Raw genomic sequence first — 24,553 nt, 5'->3', positions numbered from 1 at the left:
TCCGTATTGACGCAACCGCCAGGAGCCCACCCTGCGGATTAACCAATCAAAACGCAGCATCCGCGCATGCGATCGCTCGAAAGTGTGCCATTTTGTATACCGTCGGCTATCGCGAGGCACAATCGAGACTCCTACCCCGAACCGGCCAGGAAAATGAAACCGAGAGTTTGACACAGTGACATATTTAATCATAACGAAAGAGCGCGAGGGCATTCGATACTCGTATGAGCGAATTGTACGATTGGATCAGTCGTCAAAATCTCTGCTTTTTCTTTTTACATTAAAAAAAAAAAGACATATACGTCTGCCAGATTTTTAAAAAATACCCCTACAAATTTCTGATGAACCGTGTCTATATAATCATCATAATAGTTATTAAACGCGCCGCTTCTAAGAGATACGACCCTCATTTTATCCCGGAAGTAATGAGATAGTCGACGATCTCGTTGCTTGCTCGCGAGTACGTCGGAAGTGAGGATTAGGAAGCCACGAGATATCCGTAATTATCGCAACTTTACGAGCATGCATCGCGTTGACGTGAAGTAGGAGAATCTTGAGATATCAGAAAATTTAACTCTTTACAGGCGGTGAATGGAGAAAGTGAAGATAAGAAAAGTACAAGAAAATAAATATTTTTTAATCTATAAAATATCCTAATTTTTTAATCTCACTTTCTTCGACTAATTTAAAATTGATTTCTCTCTTAACGAAAAACTTATGGGAAATTAATTTTATACATAAGTCTTCTATAATTATATCTCTCATAAGTCTCCGTTTTGAAAAAAATCCATCGGAGAAATTAAATAAAAAAAACTCGCATTGACGTACAAGCCGTATTTCTCTTTTCACATTTCGATTTTTAATGCGAGCTCGCCATATTTCGAAACAATAAGTTGCCGATTTAGCGTGCCTGGCACTGCCACTGCGAAATAAAACAAAACAATACACATTTAGCTCGCAGAGAAAGCGGTGGAGCGGACGGAGGCTTTAAATGGTTTCCACCCTGTTTCCCCGACCGATATATAGCCGCCTCGGGGCTGAAGACTGGGGGTTAAAACTGGGACGGATATTTTTGGCTCTTCGATGCGCGGTGCGAATTCGTTTGTTTGCGAGAGACAGAGGGAGAGGGAGAGAGAATTCGTTTGGTATTTGCCGGTATCGGGACCGCCGATAAATGGGAAAACTTTCCCGGGGCAGTTTTCACAACGCGTTTCCAGCAGAGAGAAACAACGCTCAACCGCCCTCGCCGCTTTCCGAAAGGCAACGCACCCTTCCGTTTTCGTGCCGGCGCGCTATTCTCGCGTGGCGGCTCGAAATTGCCTGTGTATTTCGGAAAGCTTAATCGTCCGCGCCACGTCGGATTACGTCCTTGAATTATTCTTATCGGCATATGCACCCTCTGTATATGTACCCTTTATTCTCAAGATTCATTTTCTCCCAAAAATTTCTCTTTTCTACAAAATTCCGCTAACACCACTGTAATTATTTGATTCTTCGTTGATTTCATAGACATTATATACAATATAAAAGAGGTTTCTTTTTACAAGATATTTGTCTATCAATCGCTACCTTGTATATTTTATAATTTAGTAATAATTTATTTATAATATAATAACATTATAATATATAATAATATTTTAATATTTTAATATTAATAATTTGAGGAAATAATTTTTTTTATATTTCATACATTGAGAATATAAAATGATATGACAATATAAGGATATACGTACTTTAATATATATATATATATATATATATTTTTTTTTTAATTTAATAAACGCAAATAAATTTAATATATTTAATTTAATCGATAGATAACCCTCTTGATTTTTATATTTGTGACTTTTACTGATAATATTTATCAGTTGAATAACGTATAATGTGTGAGAGCATGTTTCTTTTTTTCGAGGAAGGCGTAGTTAAGTGCGATAATCGGATAACAGATATTTTGGGCATCTAGGTAAACACACTCGAATTGCGAGCTCGTTTGGTATTTACCGGGTATCGAGTCCGCGGACAAATGAGAAAACTTTTCAGGGAACGTTTTCGCCGCGATACGCTAGGCCCCTTTGCTTTCGAAAAGGCAACGTTACCCCTTTCGTTCTCGTGCCGCCGCTCTATTCTCGCAGGGTATACTCCACATGTACGTCCAACTACGTCTAAACCTATATTTTGCGGTGCTCTTAACTTAACACGCCACGAATTAGCCTCTTGAACTTTGCCCCGGCGCAAAAACGGAGCAGTCTTTCGGTTTCCGATTATGATCAAAATTCCGGATATTTGACGGACGTGTTTTATTTAACTGACGATTAATATAGACGATTGGGAGCATCAATTATTATATTAATATTAATGCGAATATCACAGTCATCTATAACGATAGGAATTATATGTGTGCGTATGTTATATTAATATTTTTTTTCATTTATAATATTTACTAATATAATTACCAGCAATTATATTTTATTTAATTAGCGAATCAATTTTCTGTTTCAGGCACTGAACGGGTTCCTGCTAATATTGACTTGCGACGGGGAAGTGTTTTTCGCTACCCACAGCATAGAGAGTTACCTAGGCTTCCATCAGGTATTTTTACATTTTTAATTAAGCCAATTAAGCTGTTATTATTATGACAGAGAAAGAAACATAGAATATTATAAAATATTTTTAGATTTTTATATTTAAAATGCAGTAGGTAGTGTATTATTGTCGTAGCGGATACATATGAAAATATTATACAATGTGTAAAATATTTATCTATACTCTCGCAAACTACGTAATACTTTTAGTGCTATTAAATAATTATAATTAAAATATTGAGTTTTATAAACAACATTATTATTAAAATCGTTGAATCGTTAATAATTTAAATATCTCTCGAAAAATATTTTCTTGTTAGAATATATCAAAATTCTGAAACAACAAATCTTTGTCGATAAATCTGGACGGCGTTTTAAAGAATCGTTTACGTGGCTTTTAAAAGCGCAGTCGGTGAACGTACTTGTAGATCCATAATACTTGTAGACACAGAATACGTTTGCCCCTCGGCTGCCTTTTATTACGAGGTAATTCTAGACGTATAGTTCACCCTTGTTAGAGTTTATCTTCAGTCACCGTGTATCCACACCCGACACGCGGCAGTCACGCCAGCGCCGTCAAGTTCATCGTACGTGTCACGTTTGTCCGAGCGTCATCCCTTTCGCGAGACAATGTACCCTTTCGCTAGGACTGACGGCCCACATACATTTTTCAGTAGTAACAGTAGGTAGGTCATCGATATCGCAATCGTGCAACATGCATCGCCCTTACTTATCGTGGCTTACACAAATCTGTCCGAGATGCTTGAATAAGAAGATCTCGATTTATTCCCGTAAAACATTCTTATTTCTGATAATTTATAAATGGAAATTTCATTTATCGATTTTTTTATCATGAACTGTTTCTGACAGTTTGTGTATAAAATATTCACGAACGCAAATAAAGATGTAAATGAAGTTATTAAGAGGACTAGGCAAAATCGTATTTGTCGAAAATGAAGTCTTTTTGAGAATTTATTACAAAAAAATGAATTAAAATCGAGAATTGTCCTTTAACAAAATGTTTATTAAGATCATAAACTATAAAAAAACATTTATTGAGTTGAGAATATGCATTAAAAATGGCTAATCGAAAAGGATTTTTAAATAAGTTTTGCAGTGATAGAGAAAAGAGAGAAAAAAATCAAACAGATCAAACAGACGATTAAAATGGTGATCTTGCTTTGTTCTTCATCGAAAAATAGATGTTTGATTTTGTTATTGTTTTCAAAAATTAAAGTTTGCACAAACTTTTTAGAGGTTCAATCCGAAATTATATTGTACATATTGTGAACATGTTCAATTTTTTTTTAAAGATTTTTGAGTTATCACTGCAAAACTTATTTAAAAATCCTTTTTTTTTTATGATCCTAATAAATATTTTGTTAAAGGACAATTTTCGATTTTAATTCATTTTTTTGTAACAAATTCCCAAAAAAAAAAGATTTCGTTTTTGACAAATACGGTTGGCTAGTCGCCATAAAATATTTTGAGGATTGTGTCTTATATTGAAATATATATTTTTTTTTAAATCGATGTCATTTAAACACCGGCCAGGTTTCGATTATCTCAATTTTTATTATCCTAATTTATCGCGAACGGAAGTCGAGTCGCAAATACGAGTATCCTAAAGTGCAGATCGGATAGCGAACTATATCGGGGGAGCGAGATATACGAATTTCGATACGACTCTTAATTAATTATGACACCGGAAAATCGTGCGGAGGCTGGTCCGAGGCTCATTAAAGGCGACGTAATCTCGGCGATTTTATTCGCGAATGATCGTGCAAAGATCGTTTCACGAATGTGGGAACTACGGAATACCGATCCCGATTCTTCGCCACGCAGACCGAATCTAATTGCGATCCACACTGTTGCACATTCGATTGCTACCGACGGTGTTCCCGCGCACGATCATTTCGATACTCTTGGACGATACCTCCGTTCTCTTGGGGGTCTCCCCCTTAATGATAAAGCGGCCGTGTGTAACCACAGTGCCGGCGCGGGCTATTGGTTCCACGCGAGAGCATTGTGTACACAATGTAGTGGAAACCGATTTCGCGCTATATTCCGATACATGTCGGCGAGGAACGTCCGTCGCGTTCGATCAACCCATTCGAGTCTCCCTCGATTCGATGACGCATCGGGAGAGACGTGTCGGCAGATTCTGCAAATTTCTCGAGCTCACGAAATCACTTGGATGCCGAATCGATCATGAGAATTGCCGTGTTTCTGCGTAGCTTTGCACCAAAGTGTCTGTCCATGCCAACAAGATTAATAAACAATTTACAGATTATCGTGCATTCAAACTCGAGAGATCAATTGACGTCAATTTATATTGATGTAATATTCATATGATCTTGAAAGGTAATTTTTAACTTGTGTCAAACTCTATTTGTTTCTTTTTTTCTATAAATATTTAATAAACAAATAAAATCTTAAAATAAATCTTCGATAAAGTCTTTTTAATATAAAATTTAGTTTTTTAATTCTAAGGTTGAACGATACGTATATTATTGTACATTGTCCGTTTCGAGAAAACTGACGGCGTTATATCGCTGGTCGTCGACGCGAAAGCGCATTAAAGAATCATCCATCTATCTATATACGGGGGATAGGTGCTCGACCAACCCGGTATAATACCGTCACTCGAGCCCCCTCGGCGGGTAGGTAGATAGGTATATATACTCGGGCACGCACGCGAGCGCAATGTGCATACATTGTAAAAAATGACGGATGATGATTTCCCGAGCCGATGACTCTCTATACGGGGCGCACGCGAACGCGCCGGGTATGAATTGCAGAAAATAGCGGACGATGATTTTCTGACTCGATGACCGCATATCCGAGACAACAAAAAAAAAGAAAAAAGAAAAAAGGGAACGAAGAAAAGTGGTTTGTTATATACGAACGTTCTAGATTTCCTCCTAAATATCCCCTCGCGTATGTATGTGTGCGTTCGAAATCACCGACGGAAATCATCCGTCCCGGTTTCGCTGGGAATGACGGAAGTCGAATCGGCTCTTCTTGCAGAACTGCGGGAATGCGATTGTGGGAAAAAAAAAAAATACGCAACGCGAATACTATCGTCATTTTCCGCGTGTAAATAGAAGTTCTGATGTACGAATTATTTTATAAAATTAATATTTAAACAAAGATTTATATTTACTATATATAAATTTCATACGAATTAATTTTTTTATTTGCTATTTAACATCATTATCGAACATATTGAATTGTCACAATATCCTTGATATTCAATTTTTGTCAGAAACTCGATGACGTAAAACACGTGCAAAGGCATATTAAATATTTACGTACATATAATGAATGAACGTAACGAACATAATGAACACATGAATATAATTGCTAAGAATTAATGAAACAAAATTAATATTCAAAAACAAAAAAAAAATATAATTTACCGAGTACATATATCTTATTTTATATCAATTTATATAACATGCTTTACATTTATTTTTTTATTTATATCTAAATCTTTATCTTGAAAAATCATATCGATGAATTCACTTTATATTTAAAACCAAAGCTATACTTTTTGACCTGGAAAAAAAAAAGAGAGAGAGAGAGAGGAACGTCGCATGATAAGATACATTTATCTTTCTACTTTCACAGAGTGACACTGGTTGTTCAAGTTCCGTGATGAAAAATATTGATTTATTCACGCGCTCGTGTGTTTTACGCGTTTCTTACTTTGTGACGCAAATTTTCCGATAGCATCTCGCACCGTTCTTCGCGCGTAAACGAACCTTGCGGAGTACGTAGTATAAATTGTATCGAAGGGCCCTTGATTCGTATTCTTTAACAAGCTCGAATTATTACGCCAACTTCGTGCAAGTATCCATTGAGACGTAACAATGCACGCAATGATATACCGTGTATATTGTATATACGATATATGTATTGAGAAAAATAGGGACGATGACTTCGCGCGAGCTGCATTCGACGTAGATAGGCGTCTTGGGACTTTTTTTTTTTTCGTTCGGATCTTCAGTATCCTCTTTTTCTCTTTCACTCGAATCATGATTTCAAGTATTTGGTATCTATTATTTTAATTTTGTAGAGTCATATTCTCGACGGACGAATCTCGCTTATTATCTTTTGTGGAAAGAATTGCTTAGAATGACAAAGATGACATTACAAAATTTCTCCATGTGATTAATAGCGTCCATTCCTCTCCTTTTCTTTTCCGCACGTTTATCTAATATTTATATATTTTTCTTGCGACAGAAATTTAATTTATTTTGAGATGCATCTCTTGTTCCTCTCGAAAATAATATCTTTCAAATATACATAATATATTACAGGTTTAAAAATTGATTCGTATTATCATTATATCTTTTGATAATATCTGATAAATTATTTTCGTCATCCAGAATGCACCTCACCTCGTTACAAAAATCATTCATCTGTATCCGTAACGACAATAATCCACCGCGGACTTGGTGCAGATTGCTCGAGATGTCAGGAACGCGAGTGAATGCACGCGAACTTAAGAGCGCATTCATCAGATACGTTGTAAAACTGCGTTTTAGAGGGAAAGCACTCCCTTCAATGCGATATCATCATCTTTGAGCGATAATTGAACGGCGGAGATTATTGATTTGTTCACTCGATCCTCAAATTATTCCGTCTCTTCTTAGAGATTACATTAATTATAATTAATCGAAATATTAATGAATATTGTCAGGTTAACCTCAGCAAAAATATTTTTATAGCGCTCACAGCAAAGAAAGATTTTTATTAACAATTATAAAATAAAAAAAAAAATCTTTTTTTTTTTTTTTTTTTTTTTAATCAAATCGCGATTAATCAATTTTAAATTTCAAGATGCGAAACGAACAGCGCGATTTAAAATTAAAAACTTTAATGTCAGAATGAAGGGTAGGAAGTTTTAAATTGAATTTTATATTTAAAACAGACGCCCCGAAAATATTAATATCTCATTCTCTCCCGTTACCTCATAATCGAGTCCGTGCAACTCATCCATCCGCGATCTGTCGACGAGGAGAAACCCCGGTCGCAATCCTCGTCCGCTCAACCGTAAAGCACGCGACGCTCAGCGGCCGGCGATGATTTCGCATGACTCGATGACCGCATCTGAGTCGACGTAATCGCGACGGTATATATGTTTCGGACGACGCGATTACACGGCCCCGTAAATCCGCGCTCGCGAAAACTCGGTTCAAGATCTCCCCCTTTTCAGATCACAAATGCTATCCTCCCCCTTGCCCCTTCTTCTCGGGCGATCCATGTATCGCCTCGGTGACGAGGGAAAAAGCGCGTAACGACAGCGTCGACCCACAATGTAATTCACGAGCGGTCTTGTGCGGTCTCGCGCCGACTCTTTTTTAGTTCCATATCTCACGCGAGAAATAACAATAAAAAAAAAAAAAAAAAATGCTCGCGGATACACACAAACCTAGTCTAGAGGGGGAGCTCTTTCGAAGCATCGAGGCGCGTTTTCGCGATTGTCGGCGGCGTTTTAATTGGACTGATAAAGTCGATTCGATGATCAACGAGCCTTTATGCCCCGTGAACCGCGTCCGGATAAAAGTAATAACTTAACTGAAAGGTCACAGGGTGCTTATCGCTCCGCGAGAGAGCGAAGGGGGAGAAAAAGACGGAGGGAAAGCAAATCTTGAGTCGGTGGAAGTAAGGCTCTCTCTCTCTCTCTCTCGAGGGGGTAAACCATTTCGCCAGCGTGTTATTTCATATTTACTTTGAGATCTCGATTCTAATTATTTCTCCGCGATATAGGTTCGTTGAATAATGTAATCTAAGATAACGAACAGCATTTTTGAAATTTTATATTAAAATGTACAATATTATAATTATCTCACTCTTTTTTTCTCTTTCTATTGTATGTTTCTCTTTCTCTTTCTTAATTTTAAAAGCATATAATTTTTGGTTTTTTTTTCTCTCTCTGAGAAATAATTACTACGGTAAATTCAATATTGCAAAACACAAACTGGTCAATTATAACTGGTGTAAAATGCAGTTTGGCGCGTTGGGTATTAATCTCGCCGAGATGACAGGCTTAATTACAATGCATCATAAGGATATTAAATATAAATAATAATGATAGTAGTAAAGCAATAACGGATTGCTCTGTTCATGATGCAATTGCCCGACGGCGATATATTATATAATTTGCATAAGCAGAATCGTGTACGAGATGAAATCCATCAGGGAGTCTAATACGCCTGCGCGTCTGTTAGAGGCTCGGTAAAGATGTGTAATTTAAAAGGTAAATAATAATGGTACTCCGGATGCTACACTAAATCTCCTTCATGATTCGTCGGCGTTGTTTGCCGTAGATTCTGTGAAAAATTCTTTTTCTCTAATGATAACGAGTCTTAGCCGACAGGGAACGACAGTGAGTTATATCTCGGCCATTACCTCGTTTACGTATCTGTAACAACGATCGCTTATTAATTGTCGTTGGGTAAGGAATCGAAACGCGTAATGATGAATTAATTCGCACGATATCCAAATTATACGCGTAATCGCGGGTGGTTGAAAAATAATTAAGCAACATTGACATGAATAATTGAAGTAAGCAAATAGCGTCGTTGGATCAGCTGTTAAGCTGTCAATATTTCGCATATAATGTGCAGTTTAAAATTAAATATCGCTTTACTATTCAATAATAAACTTGTTTATTCCAATTGAAATTTGTTTCTTAATAATAAAACTTAGAAGATCGATAAATGATTGTTTAATTATTAAAAACAATATTAATGGGATTTTTTATTTATATGTGAATAAAATACAATATTTAAAAATACGAAAATCAATATATAATTGAAAAAAAAAATCAATTTCGAATTATTCGATAAAACAAAATAGAGATGAAAATATAAATAGTACAAGCTGTGCCCGCGAAAGAATGGGTTAGATAATTAAATAAAGGACGTGTATACAGAACGCGGGAAATCGTGCGTCCGCAAATTCTCGTTAGCGTTTGAGGTATTAAAAGATCGCGACTTACGTGACTCCGAAAGGGAGCATGCTCGTACTTTTGCGCGTAATCTCTCGGCGGATCACAGGTGACGCTTCCGTGATGATACGGGGATGAAGGAGATGGTAGAAAGGCAACGAGCGCCGACAAAAAATTGCACATGGTACGTCGACGGCAATATGTTACCTTCTGTCGTGTGACGCGCGTGTTCCACAGATACTCGAACAGTCATTTTCTCGTAAATCTCGCTTCGTGGACGCGAATAAATCTTGTCGTCATTTACATTATCGTGCGTAATATTTTGGCGTAGCGGTAGACGTAATAAAGCTGCCGCGCGTCAAACCGGCATCTCAGGAAAGCAAATTATTATCGATCATATGTGAAATTGCTTAAAAGAAAAAGGACGATTACCGCAACAAGGACGAGGAGCATGAATAATTGATCGGTATCATTAGCAACGTGCGAAAATGTTAGACAAATTTGGAGAATTAAAAATTTTTTGCAAGTGTCAAGATAGAGGCGCATTGAAATAGAAGAAACCTTCATTAATATTCCAGTCTGTAACAGAATGCGATCTAAGCAGATAGGATATTCCATTGTTACGATCTTTAATTTTTTGTTAATCAATAGAAATAATTGCAAAAATTGAGACTCTACACGCAAAGTTTGTATTTACGAGTCCATAATTTTTAAAATTTTATCCCTATTGATTTATTTATTACGAATTATTTAATTCTTTCTCTTGCCTCTCATTTTTACTTCTTGCGCCATCACTCTTAGCAGATTATCCGCTGTAAAGCACAATAGATTCGACATCTTTCCTTCGTTGTTTCCTTCGTAGCCGTCGTTTCCAAGTTAGCCTTCCGCCGTCGTCTCCCGTGAGAATCGTGGCGTACCTGCGTCGAAGGGTCAAGAGCCGAGTCGCCCCGTCTTTATTCCGGAATTAATTACCCATTAGCAATTACCCGCGTTCGACGAGCCTCGGTTCGGAACGAGCGTCGGCGGTGTCTCGGCGCCGCGCCGGGCGCAAGTGTACGCCCGTAGATATCGCGAATGATTCACCGAGGGGTTAGGGGACCCCGGGGCCCCGGGGCCCTGTTTCCTCCCCTTTCCTTCTCCATTCGTTCCGCACAAGAATCAATTGAGCGCGTTAGCTTTAAATATATACGGTGGACGCGCGAACCGATCGAGAGAGCGAACTGAATTATGTGGCACATTTTGACAATTAATAGTCGTTAATGAAGACACAATCGGGCTGCCCCGGAGCACTCTCGCCTTTCACCCCTTTTCTCGGCTCGTATGTGTTTGTGCGCGCGGGGCCCGAGAAGAATAACATAGAGGGATTACAAAGAAGCGCGCGGAGGGGACCCGAGAGGGGGGCCCGAATTGGCCAAACCGCTGTACCGGCGCAGCTTCATAATTCTCCGGCTGTAATTGAGAGCTCAGCTTCGAGGCCGCGGATCTACAATACGTTACGATGCATATGTGTAAGTGAAAATGCAAGTGTGCTGAGATTCGAATATGCGTGCACATTTTACATGATTGTCGTAAATATAATAAAGGTTTTAAATTCACTGCACATTATTTAAATATAATATTAGTTATTCAGACATAAAGAGAAAGGGGTCTGGAATATTTTATTCTATATATACATATAAAAATTCGTAAAAACAAATAATTATCTTCAATATATTGCATTTTAATTAGATTATTAGGTGATTATTTTTTCATATAAAACTAAAGCTTCCCATCTTCATGATAAATAGCTAACCTTTGACTCGTGACGTCATATATTTTATTTTTATATTTTTCTAACGTTAGATGTTATTTGTATCTTTAATTTTCATAATATTGCCAAGATTTTTTGATAAAAAAATATCAAGCAAAAAAAAAATCAAAAAATATTAAGCTATTACGTCAGGAATTAAACTCTGATTAAACTCGAGATACGCACTACGTCCCTTTTTGTATACATATCGGTTTTCGCGCAAAACGTCGAGACGTCAAGGGGTATACGATACGATTATAGTCGCGATAGTGGAGTGCCAGAGTGCAAGAGAATTATTAATGCGCGGCTGCGGATTAATTAATATTACCCGGCTGATTTGTTTCAATTTGTAGCGGGTCCTTTGATCGCACGGACCGAATCGTGTTTCCATCTCTTGTGGTCCCCGGCCCGGTGTGTCCGGCCGGATTTATTCGCGCTCGCGCGCCCGCGCGCGGCGCGGTGCCCGGATGTACCACCACCGGGGGTACGGTGCCCTCGGTACCTGCCTCCGCTGACACTGAAATATCGCGAGAACGATTCTCAAGTTCGACGAGAGTGAGCGAGCGCGATGCCCTCCTCGTGACGCTGCCTCCCCGCTCGTTTATCACGACGCGTACGATCGATAACTCGAGGTCTCCGTGCGACGTCCTCTCTCTCTCTCTCTCTCTCTCCCTCTCCCTCTTTCTTGCAAAGTCAAAATCTGTTCACAAATCCGGATCTTGATCGGACAAGCAACGAAGGATTTTTTTATCCCTTTTTTAAATGCTCGAGCTATTAATTAATCCTCCTCTTGTTTCCCACATATTGAATATAATTTACTTATTTTTTAAACTCTTTTTACATGTGTTATCTCTTTCTTTTCACCTTAATATAATACGTTTATACCACCATTCAATGCATAGGGATTTTAATGTATTTATTTTAAAATGAGATTGTTTTTATTTATATTTATTATACAAATCTCTCTCGTTTGCTATTATAATTATTTCATTTCTAACATTTCCATGCAATTGCTCAATTATATCAAATATAAAGGTAAAGGCTGATAATCAACAAAATTAATTGCATCGAGTATCACGTTTGACACGCGAGTTTCTAAATTCATCTTATTATTTTTTCGAATTGCGTCTTGCATCAGATATGTAAGAATATATATATATACACATTTCACGCTACATTGCCGGAAACACGCGGTTACAGAACCTCACGAGAAATCATTAAATGAGACACCTTTCTATCCGGTTGCGTTAATGTTTTTTTACGATTACACGTATACAGGAGAGAGAAGATCTGCTAATTTTGTCATTACGTCGGAATTTTATCTCTGAAGCAATTGCAAAAGCGGAGGTAGGAATATATGTTTAATTCGCACTCGTTACAATATTACAGAAATATGAAACGCAAAGAGATTTCCGTCGCGAAACCCGTACAAAAACTGCACATTTACATACTATTTATTAAAAAATGCAAATGATTCATAATTACAAATACGGCGTGTGTCACAATTGATGCTGTGTTTTTAGTTCGATATCACGCTACGCTCCACTAACTTTTAAATAAGTAATTCGACATTCAGCTATACCGTTAATTAAGTTTCGCAGAGATTTTTATTATTTTTTAATAATTTATGTTATAATTAAATATCAAATAAAAAATTATCTCGTAAAAAAATATCCAAAATTGCAATATAAAACGCTTATATTATACATAAAATATACTAGATATTTATTCTCGAAAGCTATTAATTAATTTGATCCATTTGCGAAAATAATTTTTATATAATTATCCGTGTCTGAAGGCTATTAATAGAGTAACACACACACGTAATTAATAATAAACATCATGTTTTCTCTCTTAATCGATATATTATAATATTCTTCGGAAAAATATGAAAATCTTGAACACGATAGTAAATCGATTGGTACATGCATCTCAAGAAGCTCGTACATCATCTGTCACGTGTCGGTGGTGCCCGGTGTTCTTACTTTTTGCATTCGTATCGAAAAAAAAATTTCCATGTAAATTTCAAAAATTAAGAATTCAAATTAAGGGAAAAATATGTTTAATGAAATGAATGACTCTCCACGAAAGATAGACATTGCGGTAAATATATATTACAGAAAATTATTTTATATAAATAAAAGATTTCTAGAGACGATTTCTTCGTAAATAGAAATCAACTCTTTCATTCGTATTCTAACTGACATCTCAAGGATTTTTCATCGAAACTATTTATTCAAAGCTTCATCGATCTCGCTCGAATCATGTCATCGACGCAACGCGATGCGACGGTTAGATCTCTCGTATTTTTCTGAAATAACGATGTGGGTTCAAGGGACGAGATGAAAAAACGAGAATGATCCGAGAGAGCGCGGGGTCCGTAGACGCGAAAGAAGGAGCGACCGAGAGGGATACAGCGGGTGAATTTTGCGAAGAACGGGTGGCGGGGGCGCGGGGGTATTGCGAGTAGAAAAAGAAAATAGAGCGAAGGAAGGCGAGGCCGACGCACATTCTTCGCAGGAATGTAAATCAAGTCTCTCTTCGGACGAATGGAGGGAGGGGGATCGGGCCGCGCCGATGCCGGCGGGGGTGCGCTAACGTCCACCACTAAATAATTACAAGCTCTTAATTAACGACGAGGGCCGATCGTAAAGCCATCCGTGACTGCGCGCGAGCGCGAGCCTTGCTCTCCCTCTCTCTCTCTCTCTCTCTCTCTCTCTCTCTCTCTCTCTCTCTCTCCCTCTCTCTATTTTTCTCGCCCGCGTCCCGCAACCCCGCGGATACATGTTTCGAGATTATTTAAACGAGCAATGGTAACAAACGTTATACGAACGGGCCTTACCGGATCGTGGCCGCCGCCCGTCGGTGACTGGCCTCTCTCGGGCCTGGTGAGCACGGAAAAAAGACGGGAAAAAAAGATGAACGATAGCTGGATGTAGAGAGAACGAGAGATGGAAAGAGAGAAAGAGTGAGGAGGAGACGATGGACTAAGCGGAGAAGAAGCTGTCTCGTGCGCGGATGACATCAAACTGGTACTATAATTAATTGATTAAAAATCCGAGATGAGTTTGCACAAATGTTCGGAAAGATGGTCGCTTCGTTTGTATTCGTGAAGAAAAAAAAAAAAATATAGTTATTGATGCAAATTTCGTTGCAATCTGAATCCCAAGTCTCGTATTTGCATTGAATCGTAAATGTTATATAAATAAAGAAGAAATATCTCTTTTAATGTTGAATAATTGAACAGTTAAGGAATTATGGTATATATATACGAGTGCAATTAAAAATGCAATCTCTCAAAATTATTCGTTCCGTTTTGTGTGCATGTTTGCACTTGGGCTATTAAAGTATACGAATAATTCCCAGTACAAAAAGGCGACTTGTTTTATATGCAAAGCATAGTACTAGATTTCCATAGACTTCAACTGCTATAGGTCTTAATTAGCCTAATTTTGAAAGTTAATTATGCAATAAAATTACATACGTGAATTCAAAGGCATATTCTTGTTAAGTAATTATATTCCGAAGTTGTTTCATCCTGCATAATATCATAAATCTAGAGAAATTTGCATAATTTCCAATCCTGACTAAATTAAAAATTTTATTTTAAACATACATTTGCTATTTCTTTTATATAATAAAAGTAGAAATTATCATTATTTATTTAAATCATAGATATAACGATATTCATAATATTTTATTTTACTTTCTATGATTTCGAAACTTCGTACATAATTATTTCGCATACAAATCGCGTAAAAGTATCGAATGAAAAATTAAACACTGTCAATATACAATATTATGCACAATGCTTCAGCTATATAAGATCAAATCTTAATATATTCTTTTTGTTATACAAATAATTAAATCTTGAATGAGAAAAATGTGAAACTCGGCTTCTTTTTTTTTTGTTTTTTTTTTTTTTTAATCTCTCGTGGAAAAAGTATTAAATCTTCTATAGCTTTATCGAGTAGGTTCAATTGAAACGTAAACGATAAATCTAATCAGTAACAGCACCACATAATTTATCGATAGCTATATTTTGCAACTGGTAATACTGAATTCGCAAGTTGTGCGCGTAAACATATTTAATTTAATTAAATTTATTAGGAAGATTTCTGTAATTTCTTAGTACTTTGCTAATATTTCATGAAAATAATATTATATATTCGCTACTGAATCGCGATTACCTTTTTATATACTGTACAACTTGTTATGCAAATCTGATAAAATAATGAACGCGCGAAAGAGATTATCGATTAAACATATAAAATGCGATATTCGCGTGAAATTCCTTCAATTTTAATAATATACGGTATTTTGATATTTATCTATCGAACAAATAAAATATTTTTTTAAGAAAGAGAGAGAGAGAGAGAGAGAGATTAAAATTTAATATAAATGATGAAACACTATAAAAGTCATGATAATATCAATTAAAATTATATAAAATGTTGAATGATATCAACTCGTCCCCCCCCCCCCCCAAAGACATCTCATAGTTACTAATACATATCATTGATGTCTCAAACAGGAAGCGCTGTACATTTCGAACGGACGAGCAATTACATTAGCACGTGAGAATTACGTTTACCTTTACCATAACGCGCCGCGAAACAATAGAGCGAGAAACGGTAAACCGATCATCGTGTCGGAGAACAATTTAATATGCATATTATTAACGGGGAGACTTTTGTAATTCGTTGAAACGCGTTTCCAAGAAAATATAATGGCATTAAAAAGCGAAGAGGTTGGGAGGTGGGATGGAATTACATCGATTATTCTTGCGATACGAATCTCGGAGTTCCTCGGGGCCCTTCATCGGGGGATGTTTGACACACACGGTCCGATTATAATTCGCGTAAGAAGCACGAGCACGTGAGCGTGCAATTATATCCTCGTCGAGTCGCGATCCAGGCCGCTTCGCTATCGATCGGCGATTAAAATATAATTTGTGATTAGGCCACTTAACGGGAGCGATCGTCAAGATTTGGAGGCCTATTATGCGTAGGTACGTGACGACAAACTATTACAGCGTAAGATGTAATTGCGGACCGTTTATAACTCTCGCGGTGGCGTTAAGTGCAATTTACACTTTGGCTCGACCTTCTATCGACCGACGATTTTAAGAGACGGACATTATTCCGTATTATTGTACGTTTTCCAGATATAAGTGTTCGGCGAATGCGCATTTGGATTCCTTTTACTACGAGTTAGTAGGAGAGAAGACGATCGCGAGATCATGAAAGTATCGAATCGAAATGTAACAGTGCGCAACCGACGAAGCGTACCGTATAGTTAGGGGTTAAAAATACACCGGCTGACCTCGACCACGTTATGCAAAACGCAACGTGTATCCTAGAAAACTTTACTATACTCTCCGCTAAATAGCGGATCGGACAGGGTAATAACGGCAATCAATGAACAATAGCGCAATAGAAAAAACAACGAATTGGTTATTCATTCCGATTATAATATATATCGCAATGGTAAACATGGAGGATTTATACGACATAATCATCAAAGCACGGGATTACTTTTATTACAGTTGCGTGACGAAAATCCATTGCTATACACTCTTCCAAATAAATTGTTTGTATAGCGAAGTTTTTATATATTTTTTAATATTTAAATATTTCGCTATTTAAATGTCACGCAAATCGAAAGTGCGCTGGTCAAAATTAATGGTGGAATATGATATTGTTATCTAGTTACATTTTTGAAATATTATTTTTCACAATTAATTAATTTTCAGATATTTCTAACGCTTAATAACTCGAAAACGCACGCTATTGATTTTCTCGAGAAATTAAAATAAGGAATTTCGTTTTACACAGCAATAATCCCTTTTATTATTTTAATTTTCACCCGTTTTTTGTACTGATAATTAATTGATCTATCTCATTTATTTTTTAAACATCTGATATCTATAATATTATTTTAAATTGATAATTAATTATATATATTTATTTAAAAATTCTCAAAGTTAACATTAGGGTAAAGAGAGAATTAGAAATTCAGATTCTTCCTTTTAATAAATAATCATTCGTGAAAGGTTTACGTCATATGATAAAATTTGCTGGGCAACGATGATATAAAACGGGTTATTTTAGCAGGGTGCAAGAGTAATCTACCGCATCAATGAGAATTACAAGCGGGTTTATTCTCGTCGTTGTCCCGATATACGTATACCGGTGTAGGTCGTGGCGGGAAGGGAGGGGAAGGGAACGAAGGGAGAACGCGGTCGAGCAATTACACGATGTCCATTGTACGTGCAGGGTGAGGTACGGACGGTGATTATCACGAAAATCGTATATAATTCTTAATTAAAATTAGAGCGACTCTCGCGATCGCAGCGGGGATATTGCGACTAGAGAGAGAAGAAGGGAACGAAGAGAAAGAGGGGAAACATTTCGCGCTCGAATTCATCGGATCCCACGGCGAGTCGGGGACTTTTATCTCTCCTGCTTACCTGCGGGGGTTTCGTCGAAACCCCTCGTTCTCCTTCGCTATATTTATTGACATTCGTGGTTTTACGATTGGCGGGGTACGTCCCGCGATAAAATTGCGCGTTCGCCATCGTGTCAAATATTTTCTAAACCTTTGTATCTTGGCAATTATCTTGGATATATAATCGGTATTTGAATCTGCGTTACAAAAGGCATATCAAGTAATACACGTGGAGTTTAGTCAGTCCTAACTATTTATATTGTAATTATTTGGCTTAAAGTTAATTTAATCGAATTTACACACAAATTGATCGTAATAACATCGTCATATCAATTATATATTAATTATTATTGCGATAATCTTAGTAATATTGATAAAAATAAATTTAAAATATATTTTTATAAAAAATATTTTTTTTTTTTTTTTTTCCATGGATATATTCATTTATTACGATAAAGAATAATAGTTTTTGAGCGAAGAAGAGACTTGCCTATACTAGACGCGCAATGAGCATTGAAACTGACACGAAAGTATAGAAACAGAAAGAAGAGACGTTGATCGTTGAATGTGGGATGTACGACATACGACGGAGTGGCATTACTTCAGAAAATATCTGATCGGCCGTGACGTCGACGTAAGCTCGCGTACGGCGCGTGTACCTACACGTGTTCGACGCACTTTATCGCGCATAATTAATCCGGACTAGTCTACGTAGAGCACGAGAGAAATACAATTTTTTACGCCATCCCGATTGAATTCAATTTATTTTCGCTCGTGGAGAATTTTTATATAATAAATCCGATGCGCTCTATGTGCATTCTCGAAGTAACTCGCTGCCTCAATAATTTTTCGGAGCAAAGAGAGAAATAATATAGCCAAATATATAAATAATCATTAAAAAAAAAAAAAAAAAAAAAAAAAAAAGAGAGAGAGAATTGAAACATAATTTTGTCACGCGATAGAGTTTTTCGCGCATTTTAAAAGATATATAGGTAAAATGCATCTCGAGAAATATTTCTTACGAGAGAAGAATCGTATTCGCCGAAACAGGCAAATATTCGAAGAGAGATACAAGTGCCTCTCGTACTTCGCACTATAGGACCGCGCTTTAAGACAGGACCGAGATGATCCCGGCTAGGTCGAACTAAGAGCCAATGATAGGTGTAACGGCGCGTGATTTTTAATCCGATAATCGGTGCACGCGTCCACCGTGTCTCCCAACCCCCTCCCCCTCCCCCGCGTTTGAACCTTCGGCACACGGGGGGAACTCTCTGTTTTTCTCTCGGAAACAGATCGAATTGACTCGCTCTCCCTCTCTCTCTTGCTCTTCTCGGCCATTACCTGCTCATGGCTATCAGTCCGAGAACGAGCGCTCGACGAATAATATAATAAATCACGTCGGGTCAGAGAGAACGATACGACTTCCGAGCTACGTTTTCAACCCGCGAGTACGCTCGCCCACGTGTATCTCTCTCGCTTACAACCAGTGTGTACCGTGTGTTATGTTTGTTCGTGCCTAGGCGTATATCAGCGACGTCGCGATCTCACGACTTCCATGTTTAGTCGCGAGTTGCTGTTGCTGGTTGCGAGCGAGAAGTTTCGCGACTGTACGTCCGGTACGACGACAGCGATGACGACGACGACGACGACGACGGGAGAGCGCATCGATCGTGTGCCCGCCGTTCCTCATGCTTTCCCACTCGAAATTGTTATGTAATTCCGTTGCGGCATCGATCGCCACGCGGTGCGAAACGCCCGGTCGCTACCGGGGATCCTGACGATGTCATCTCGGGTCCTCGAAACTTCGCAGCTTTCACGATACTCTAACAATCCTTGATGTTTTCTGCTCTAAAGCATCTAGACTTTAGCGATACTACAAAGAGTTTATTAATTAAACGGATAATTATTACTACACTGTGTTAATAAAATATTTTTGCGTGGACAAAATAATTTTATCGAACAGAAAGAATCGAATGGTTTTTAATCTCTATTTTTTTGACAGGTGTAAATTTGTCATTGGCAGGAGGAATTAATTTATGAATTAATAGGTTGCTAAATTAATAAATTGTCTTTCTATTGTGACACAAGTGATTTTTGCAATATTTATGTGAATTTATGAAAATTCTATACAAATTACAGAATTGAAAAACTTACAGGCCAGAATGTAGCTGAAAGTATACGGCAAATAATATTTTTCTTACGCTTGCCAGGATTTATTTAGAGAAAGAATCTATCTGTGATTATATTCAAAAATATATATCTTCATCTTTAAGAATATATATATTATAAATGAAGACAAAAAATATATCTTTAGCAGAGCGTGGTTTCGATCCACGGACCTCTGGGTTATGGGCCCAGCACGCTTCCACTGCGCCACTCTGCTGTTGAAGCAGAGGATAATTAAAGCTACTTTTTAGTAACGCGCGATATTTTAATTAGTAAATAATATCAGAGAATTAAAATTTAATTATTAGAAAAAATTTTCTCTTCTCCCAGCAATTATCAAACTCGCTTAAATTTTAATTTTAATTTTAATTCGAAAATCTCTGGCTTATGCGTTTGCTGGGTATTTTTGTTGACAATTATAAAAATTTTTCAAGTTACGATCTATATTATTAATTGTAAAATCAGAATAAACTTTTTATTTATCATCTGCATCGACGCTGCATATTTTATTTTATTTGTTAAGAAAAACAGAGAGAAAAAGAAATACTTTGTTACAACATTTTACGAACAATTTTATAAAGTCAATATTTTAAGAAAGCAAACTCTTTCGAAAATATTACGAATTTCGCAAGCCTTTGATCTTGTAAGTATATTTTATATCCGCAATATATTTCTCCAGGTGATTATAAAATTCACCAGAGTCATTTCCTCGGCTTTAAATCATTTTGGCATGGAATGTATTTAGCAAATACAAGCATTCTTGATATCAGTCCCGATCTGTTTCGAGTTTAGACAACTCCGAGTATCGTTCATTGCAATCCTTGTACGCATTGTGGTCCTTATATAAAATTACCATAAATAAGATTACGCGACCGAGACTGACGCGAAGAAAACGGTAGCCGAAGAGCTAATCGTAAATAATGGCTCGGTTCGCGCACACGTTCGTGACACACGACAGAATGTATGCACGAATTCTTAGATTGGATAAACGCGAATGCCAGGTGCTCGCGAAATAAAGAACGCTGAGCACTGTTATTAACTCCTTTTATAACCAGTATTTCTAAACTGCGAATAAACGAGCGTTAATTATGTATGGATAAAATAAAATTCTATTATAGTGTATGTCGCGAATAAGTGAATCCTAGGCATTCTTCTTGATATATACCATATATATACATCAGCAGTAAATGTTATATCACTTATTGAATCTTAAAGAAACATTTTGTTGGTAATAAAAAATGCACAATTTTTGATGGCTCCAGGATTTAAATAATTTTCTTCAGAGAAAAGAAAGAGAATTTATTTATTTATTTATTTATTTTTTTTTTTTAGTCTGACATCGTCCATCAGAGTGTCTACGAACTGGTGCATAGCGAGGACCGGGAGGAATTGCAGCGGCAATTAATGTGGAATTCTTTCCTGCCTGCCGAAAGTGCAAGCCTGCCGTTGCACGACGCACTCTCGCCCCAGCATTGTCACCTGCTCGAGCGCAGCTTCACGGTTCGCTTCCGTTGTCTCTTGGACAATACATCCGGTTTTCTCGTACGTATATGGATTTCCTTATATTGCATTGTTTGTTCCGCGTATTTTCACGTATTTTAATTCTTAATCGCTCCACTAACTCGCACGATCTAATGAAAACAATCTTTTAAATCTATATTATTGATATATTTATATTGTAGATATATAACTAAATCTAAAAACTTTATTATTCTCCTTTTGTTTATCTAAAGAATTTTTTGATTAATTTAAAACAAACCTTTAATGTTAATAAAAAAAAAAAAATTGTCATTTTCTTCAATATTACTTTAATTTCTGATATTTAAATAGAGTTTTGTAACTAATTAAGATTAAAGTCGATTTTTTACTTAATTGTCTTAGCATTCCAAATTAGCTATAACTAAAGAATTAATAATTATTACGATCAATATATTAATACAAACTAATGTATGTATAATTAAACTAACTTGTAATCTACTTATGTAAATTACGTATATTTATATTTGCTCTGAAAACCGAGAGGTGTTACGGAGTAATCGGAATTAATTTTATTTTGGTACTCCGTTTTCCTTCGTAAAAGCACGTAAACGATCTCGAGATCTTTGCGGCGAGGTAATTACAAATAAATGACGTGTGTGCCAGGAAGAAGGGTAATCTTGAGTAAGGACCGAGCTTACGTCCTTACGTCTCTTCACGGTTACAAAAGAGATGTGCCGGCATACAAAACAGTAATTAATAATTTCACTGTCGTAAAGGGAAGAGGAACGAGAACTCTTCCCCGCCGTCACTGTGTTTCCTCCGCTCTCGTGTAATTGCTTTTCTTTCCGTCCATCTTGCCGTTCGCCTCTCCTCCTCCGATCCTTCCTCCCGGGTTGTCTCCTACTTACCCTCTCGACCTGCCACCGAAGCTAAGTCGCGAAGGCATAACATCAGGTTGTTGTTGGCTTTACATCAACAATTTTTTTTTTTTCTTAATTTTACGAGAAATTAAATAAATACGTTAATACAGGCAATAAATTACAATTGAAAATTATTTTTACGCAATAATGAAAAAATAAATTAATTCTTGATCATAATTTTATCGGACGACAATAACTTGTCATTTCATTTATATGATAAAATGCATCGTCTCTCTCTCTCTCTCTGCGAAATAGGAATTTTAACCGCAACAAAACGTTCTCACAAATTTCTTGAAAATTCTCAGGGGAATTTCGAATAGCGCTTACGTAAAAACGATCTTAAATCTGGGCCGTAGGGCCGACATTATTCCCCGCGCAAAAGCTGAACGTGTATAATAATAGGCCCAGCCAATGAACCGTGACAGCGCGGCGAAGATTGAAACGATAATTCGTCCGGATAGCCGAGCTGTCCATCGTCGGTACCGTTGTCCCGATGGCGTTCAAGAAAAGGTATAAATCAAGGACCCGAACAAAACCAGGTTCTCCATCCCTCCGAGGAGGAGGAGGAGGAAAAAATCGGGCAAGGGGGAAAGGGGGAGATCGAGGTACGGAGAGACGCGGCAAAACACTAATTATCTTACGGCAAACACACCGCGGATACGCGCACAGGTATATGCGCGATGTCGAGCACGACGACGCGGTCAAAGAGAGAGAGAGAGAGAGAGAGAGTACGATGGTATTATCTTGGCAAAGAGGACAGGGACGAGAGAGAGAAAGAGGAGAGTCAGGGTTCTGAACGCCGCACCCGAGCTCGGGAGTTTGGCAAAAACGGCGCCGCTTTGACGTTTATGAAAATGAAACTGTAATCGTAAAAGAGGGTTTACGGCGCAAGAGATTCATCCGCCGCCACCTCCTTCAGGATTTGCCTCCGGAACCTTGGCGGCATCCTTCGCGACGGGATATACCGTGGATCCTAGCTACCGTGTGCTTTCTTTTAGTTTTATTTTTTTTTTTTCCTCCTCGCCGGACAGATCTACATTCTGTTTCTAACGTCACGGGCAAGATCTATTATTCGCATCCATCAACGGATATTGTGCGGGAGATTTTTCGATAAACGTATCCTATATATATATATATATATATATATATGAAAGGAACATTTCAAAGAGAACATATAATGTGCAATAATATATCTACTAATGTAGCGCGAAATAATTTACATAATAAATATATATAATAATTAATATAATGAGAAATTGTTTATAATAATATATTATTAACAAACCACGTTAATTAAATATTTAATTTAATAAATTTATATATCATCAAGTATATATTCATTAATTATTTAAAATTAAAGAGCCTTGTGTGTTTATAATGCGTAACAAATATTATTCAATTAAATGAATTACCAAATTTGAATTACTCGATGTAATACGCGAAGTAATATTTTATATATTTGTAAAAAGAATCACGCGCGCGAGAAATATTATTATATAAATTAAAGAATTAAAATTCATATTTATAATATTAACTATAATTATCAATAAATTTATGATATTAACCGATTAATATTTGCTGCATTTTGTATCAATCACAATTTTACGTGTGATATTTGTATAAATTAACTTGGATGATGTTTGATTATTAATTCTCTAAATTATTTATTTTTTATTTAAATAACTTGTATTTTAATTTCTGAATCTTTATTGCAGCGTCTCGACATCAGGGGCCGAGTTAAAGTACTTCATGGCCAGAACCGGAAGACGGAAGAGCCGCCGTTGGCCTTGTTCGCCCTATGCACACCGTTCGGGCCTCCTTCGCTCTTAGAAGTGCCGCAGAAGGAAGTGATGTTCAAAAGCAAGCACAAATTGGATCTCGCACTCGTGACGATGGATCAGAGAGGAAAGATGCTGTTAGGTTATTCTGATGCGGAACTAACGAATCTCGGTGGCTACGATCTAGTCCATTACGACGACTTGGCCTACGTCGCTAGTGCGCATCAGGAATGTAAGTTATGTTTTTAAAACATCGTAGGAACTTTCTGTGTGCACAGAAATAATATTTTCCACAATACAAAGTAAAGAGATTAGTTTTTTTAAAGACATTGTTATTAAAATATGTGAAAGCAAGTTAGTATTATAAAAGCTTGCTAATTATTTTATATAAACTTGATAATATTAATATTTTATTTTTACTCTTGCAA

The 24,553-nt window shown here is 36.9% G+C and overlaps 1 protein-coding gene and 1 non-coding gene across 6 annotated transcripts in view; one reads left to right on the top strand and one right to left on the bottom strand.

Annotated features, from left to right (window-relative positions):
* Ss (spineless) overlaps positions 1-24,553 on the top strand; it is a 171,458-nt gene that overhangs the window by 138,634 nt on the left and 8,271 nt on the right. For all 5 annotated transcript variants that reach the window (XM_070301476.1, XM_070301475.1, XM_070301478.1 and 2 more), the window contains 3 exons: positions 2,500-2,589; positions 21,281-21,490; positions 24,063-24,357. In XM_070301476.1, coding sequence (XP_070157577.1) covers positions 2,500-2,589; positions 21,281-21,490; positions 24,063-24,357 — 595 coding nt within the window. The remainder of the gene's footprint in view (positions 1-2,499; positions 2,590-21,280; positions 21,491-24,062; positions 24,358-24,553) is intronic.
* Trnam-cau (transfer RNA methionine (anticodon CAU)) lies at positions 20,094-20,165 on the bottom strand. Its single transcript has one exon. It is a non-coding gene; the product is annotated as a tRNA-Met (tRNA).

Source organism: Polyergus mexicanus, unplaced genomic scaffold, assembly GCF_030449975.1.
Source record: "Polyergus mexicanus isolate NDT 795.1 unplaced genomic scaffold, iyPolMexi1.0 SCAF_9, whole genome shotgun sequence".
NCBI classification, from domain to species: Eukaryota; Metazoa; Arthropoda; class Insecta; order Hymenoptera; family Formicidae; genus Polyergus; species Polyergus mexicanus.
The sequence above is the reverse complement of the archived record's forward strand: the minus strand, read 5'-3'. Positions and strand labels throughout refer to the sequence as shown.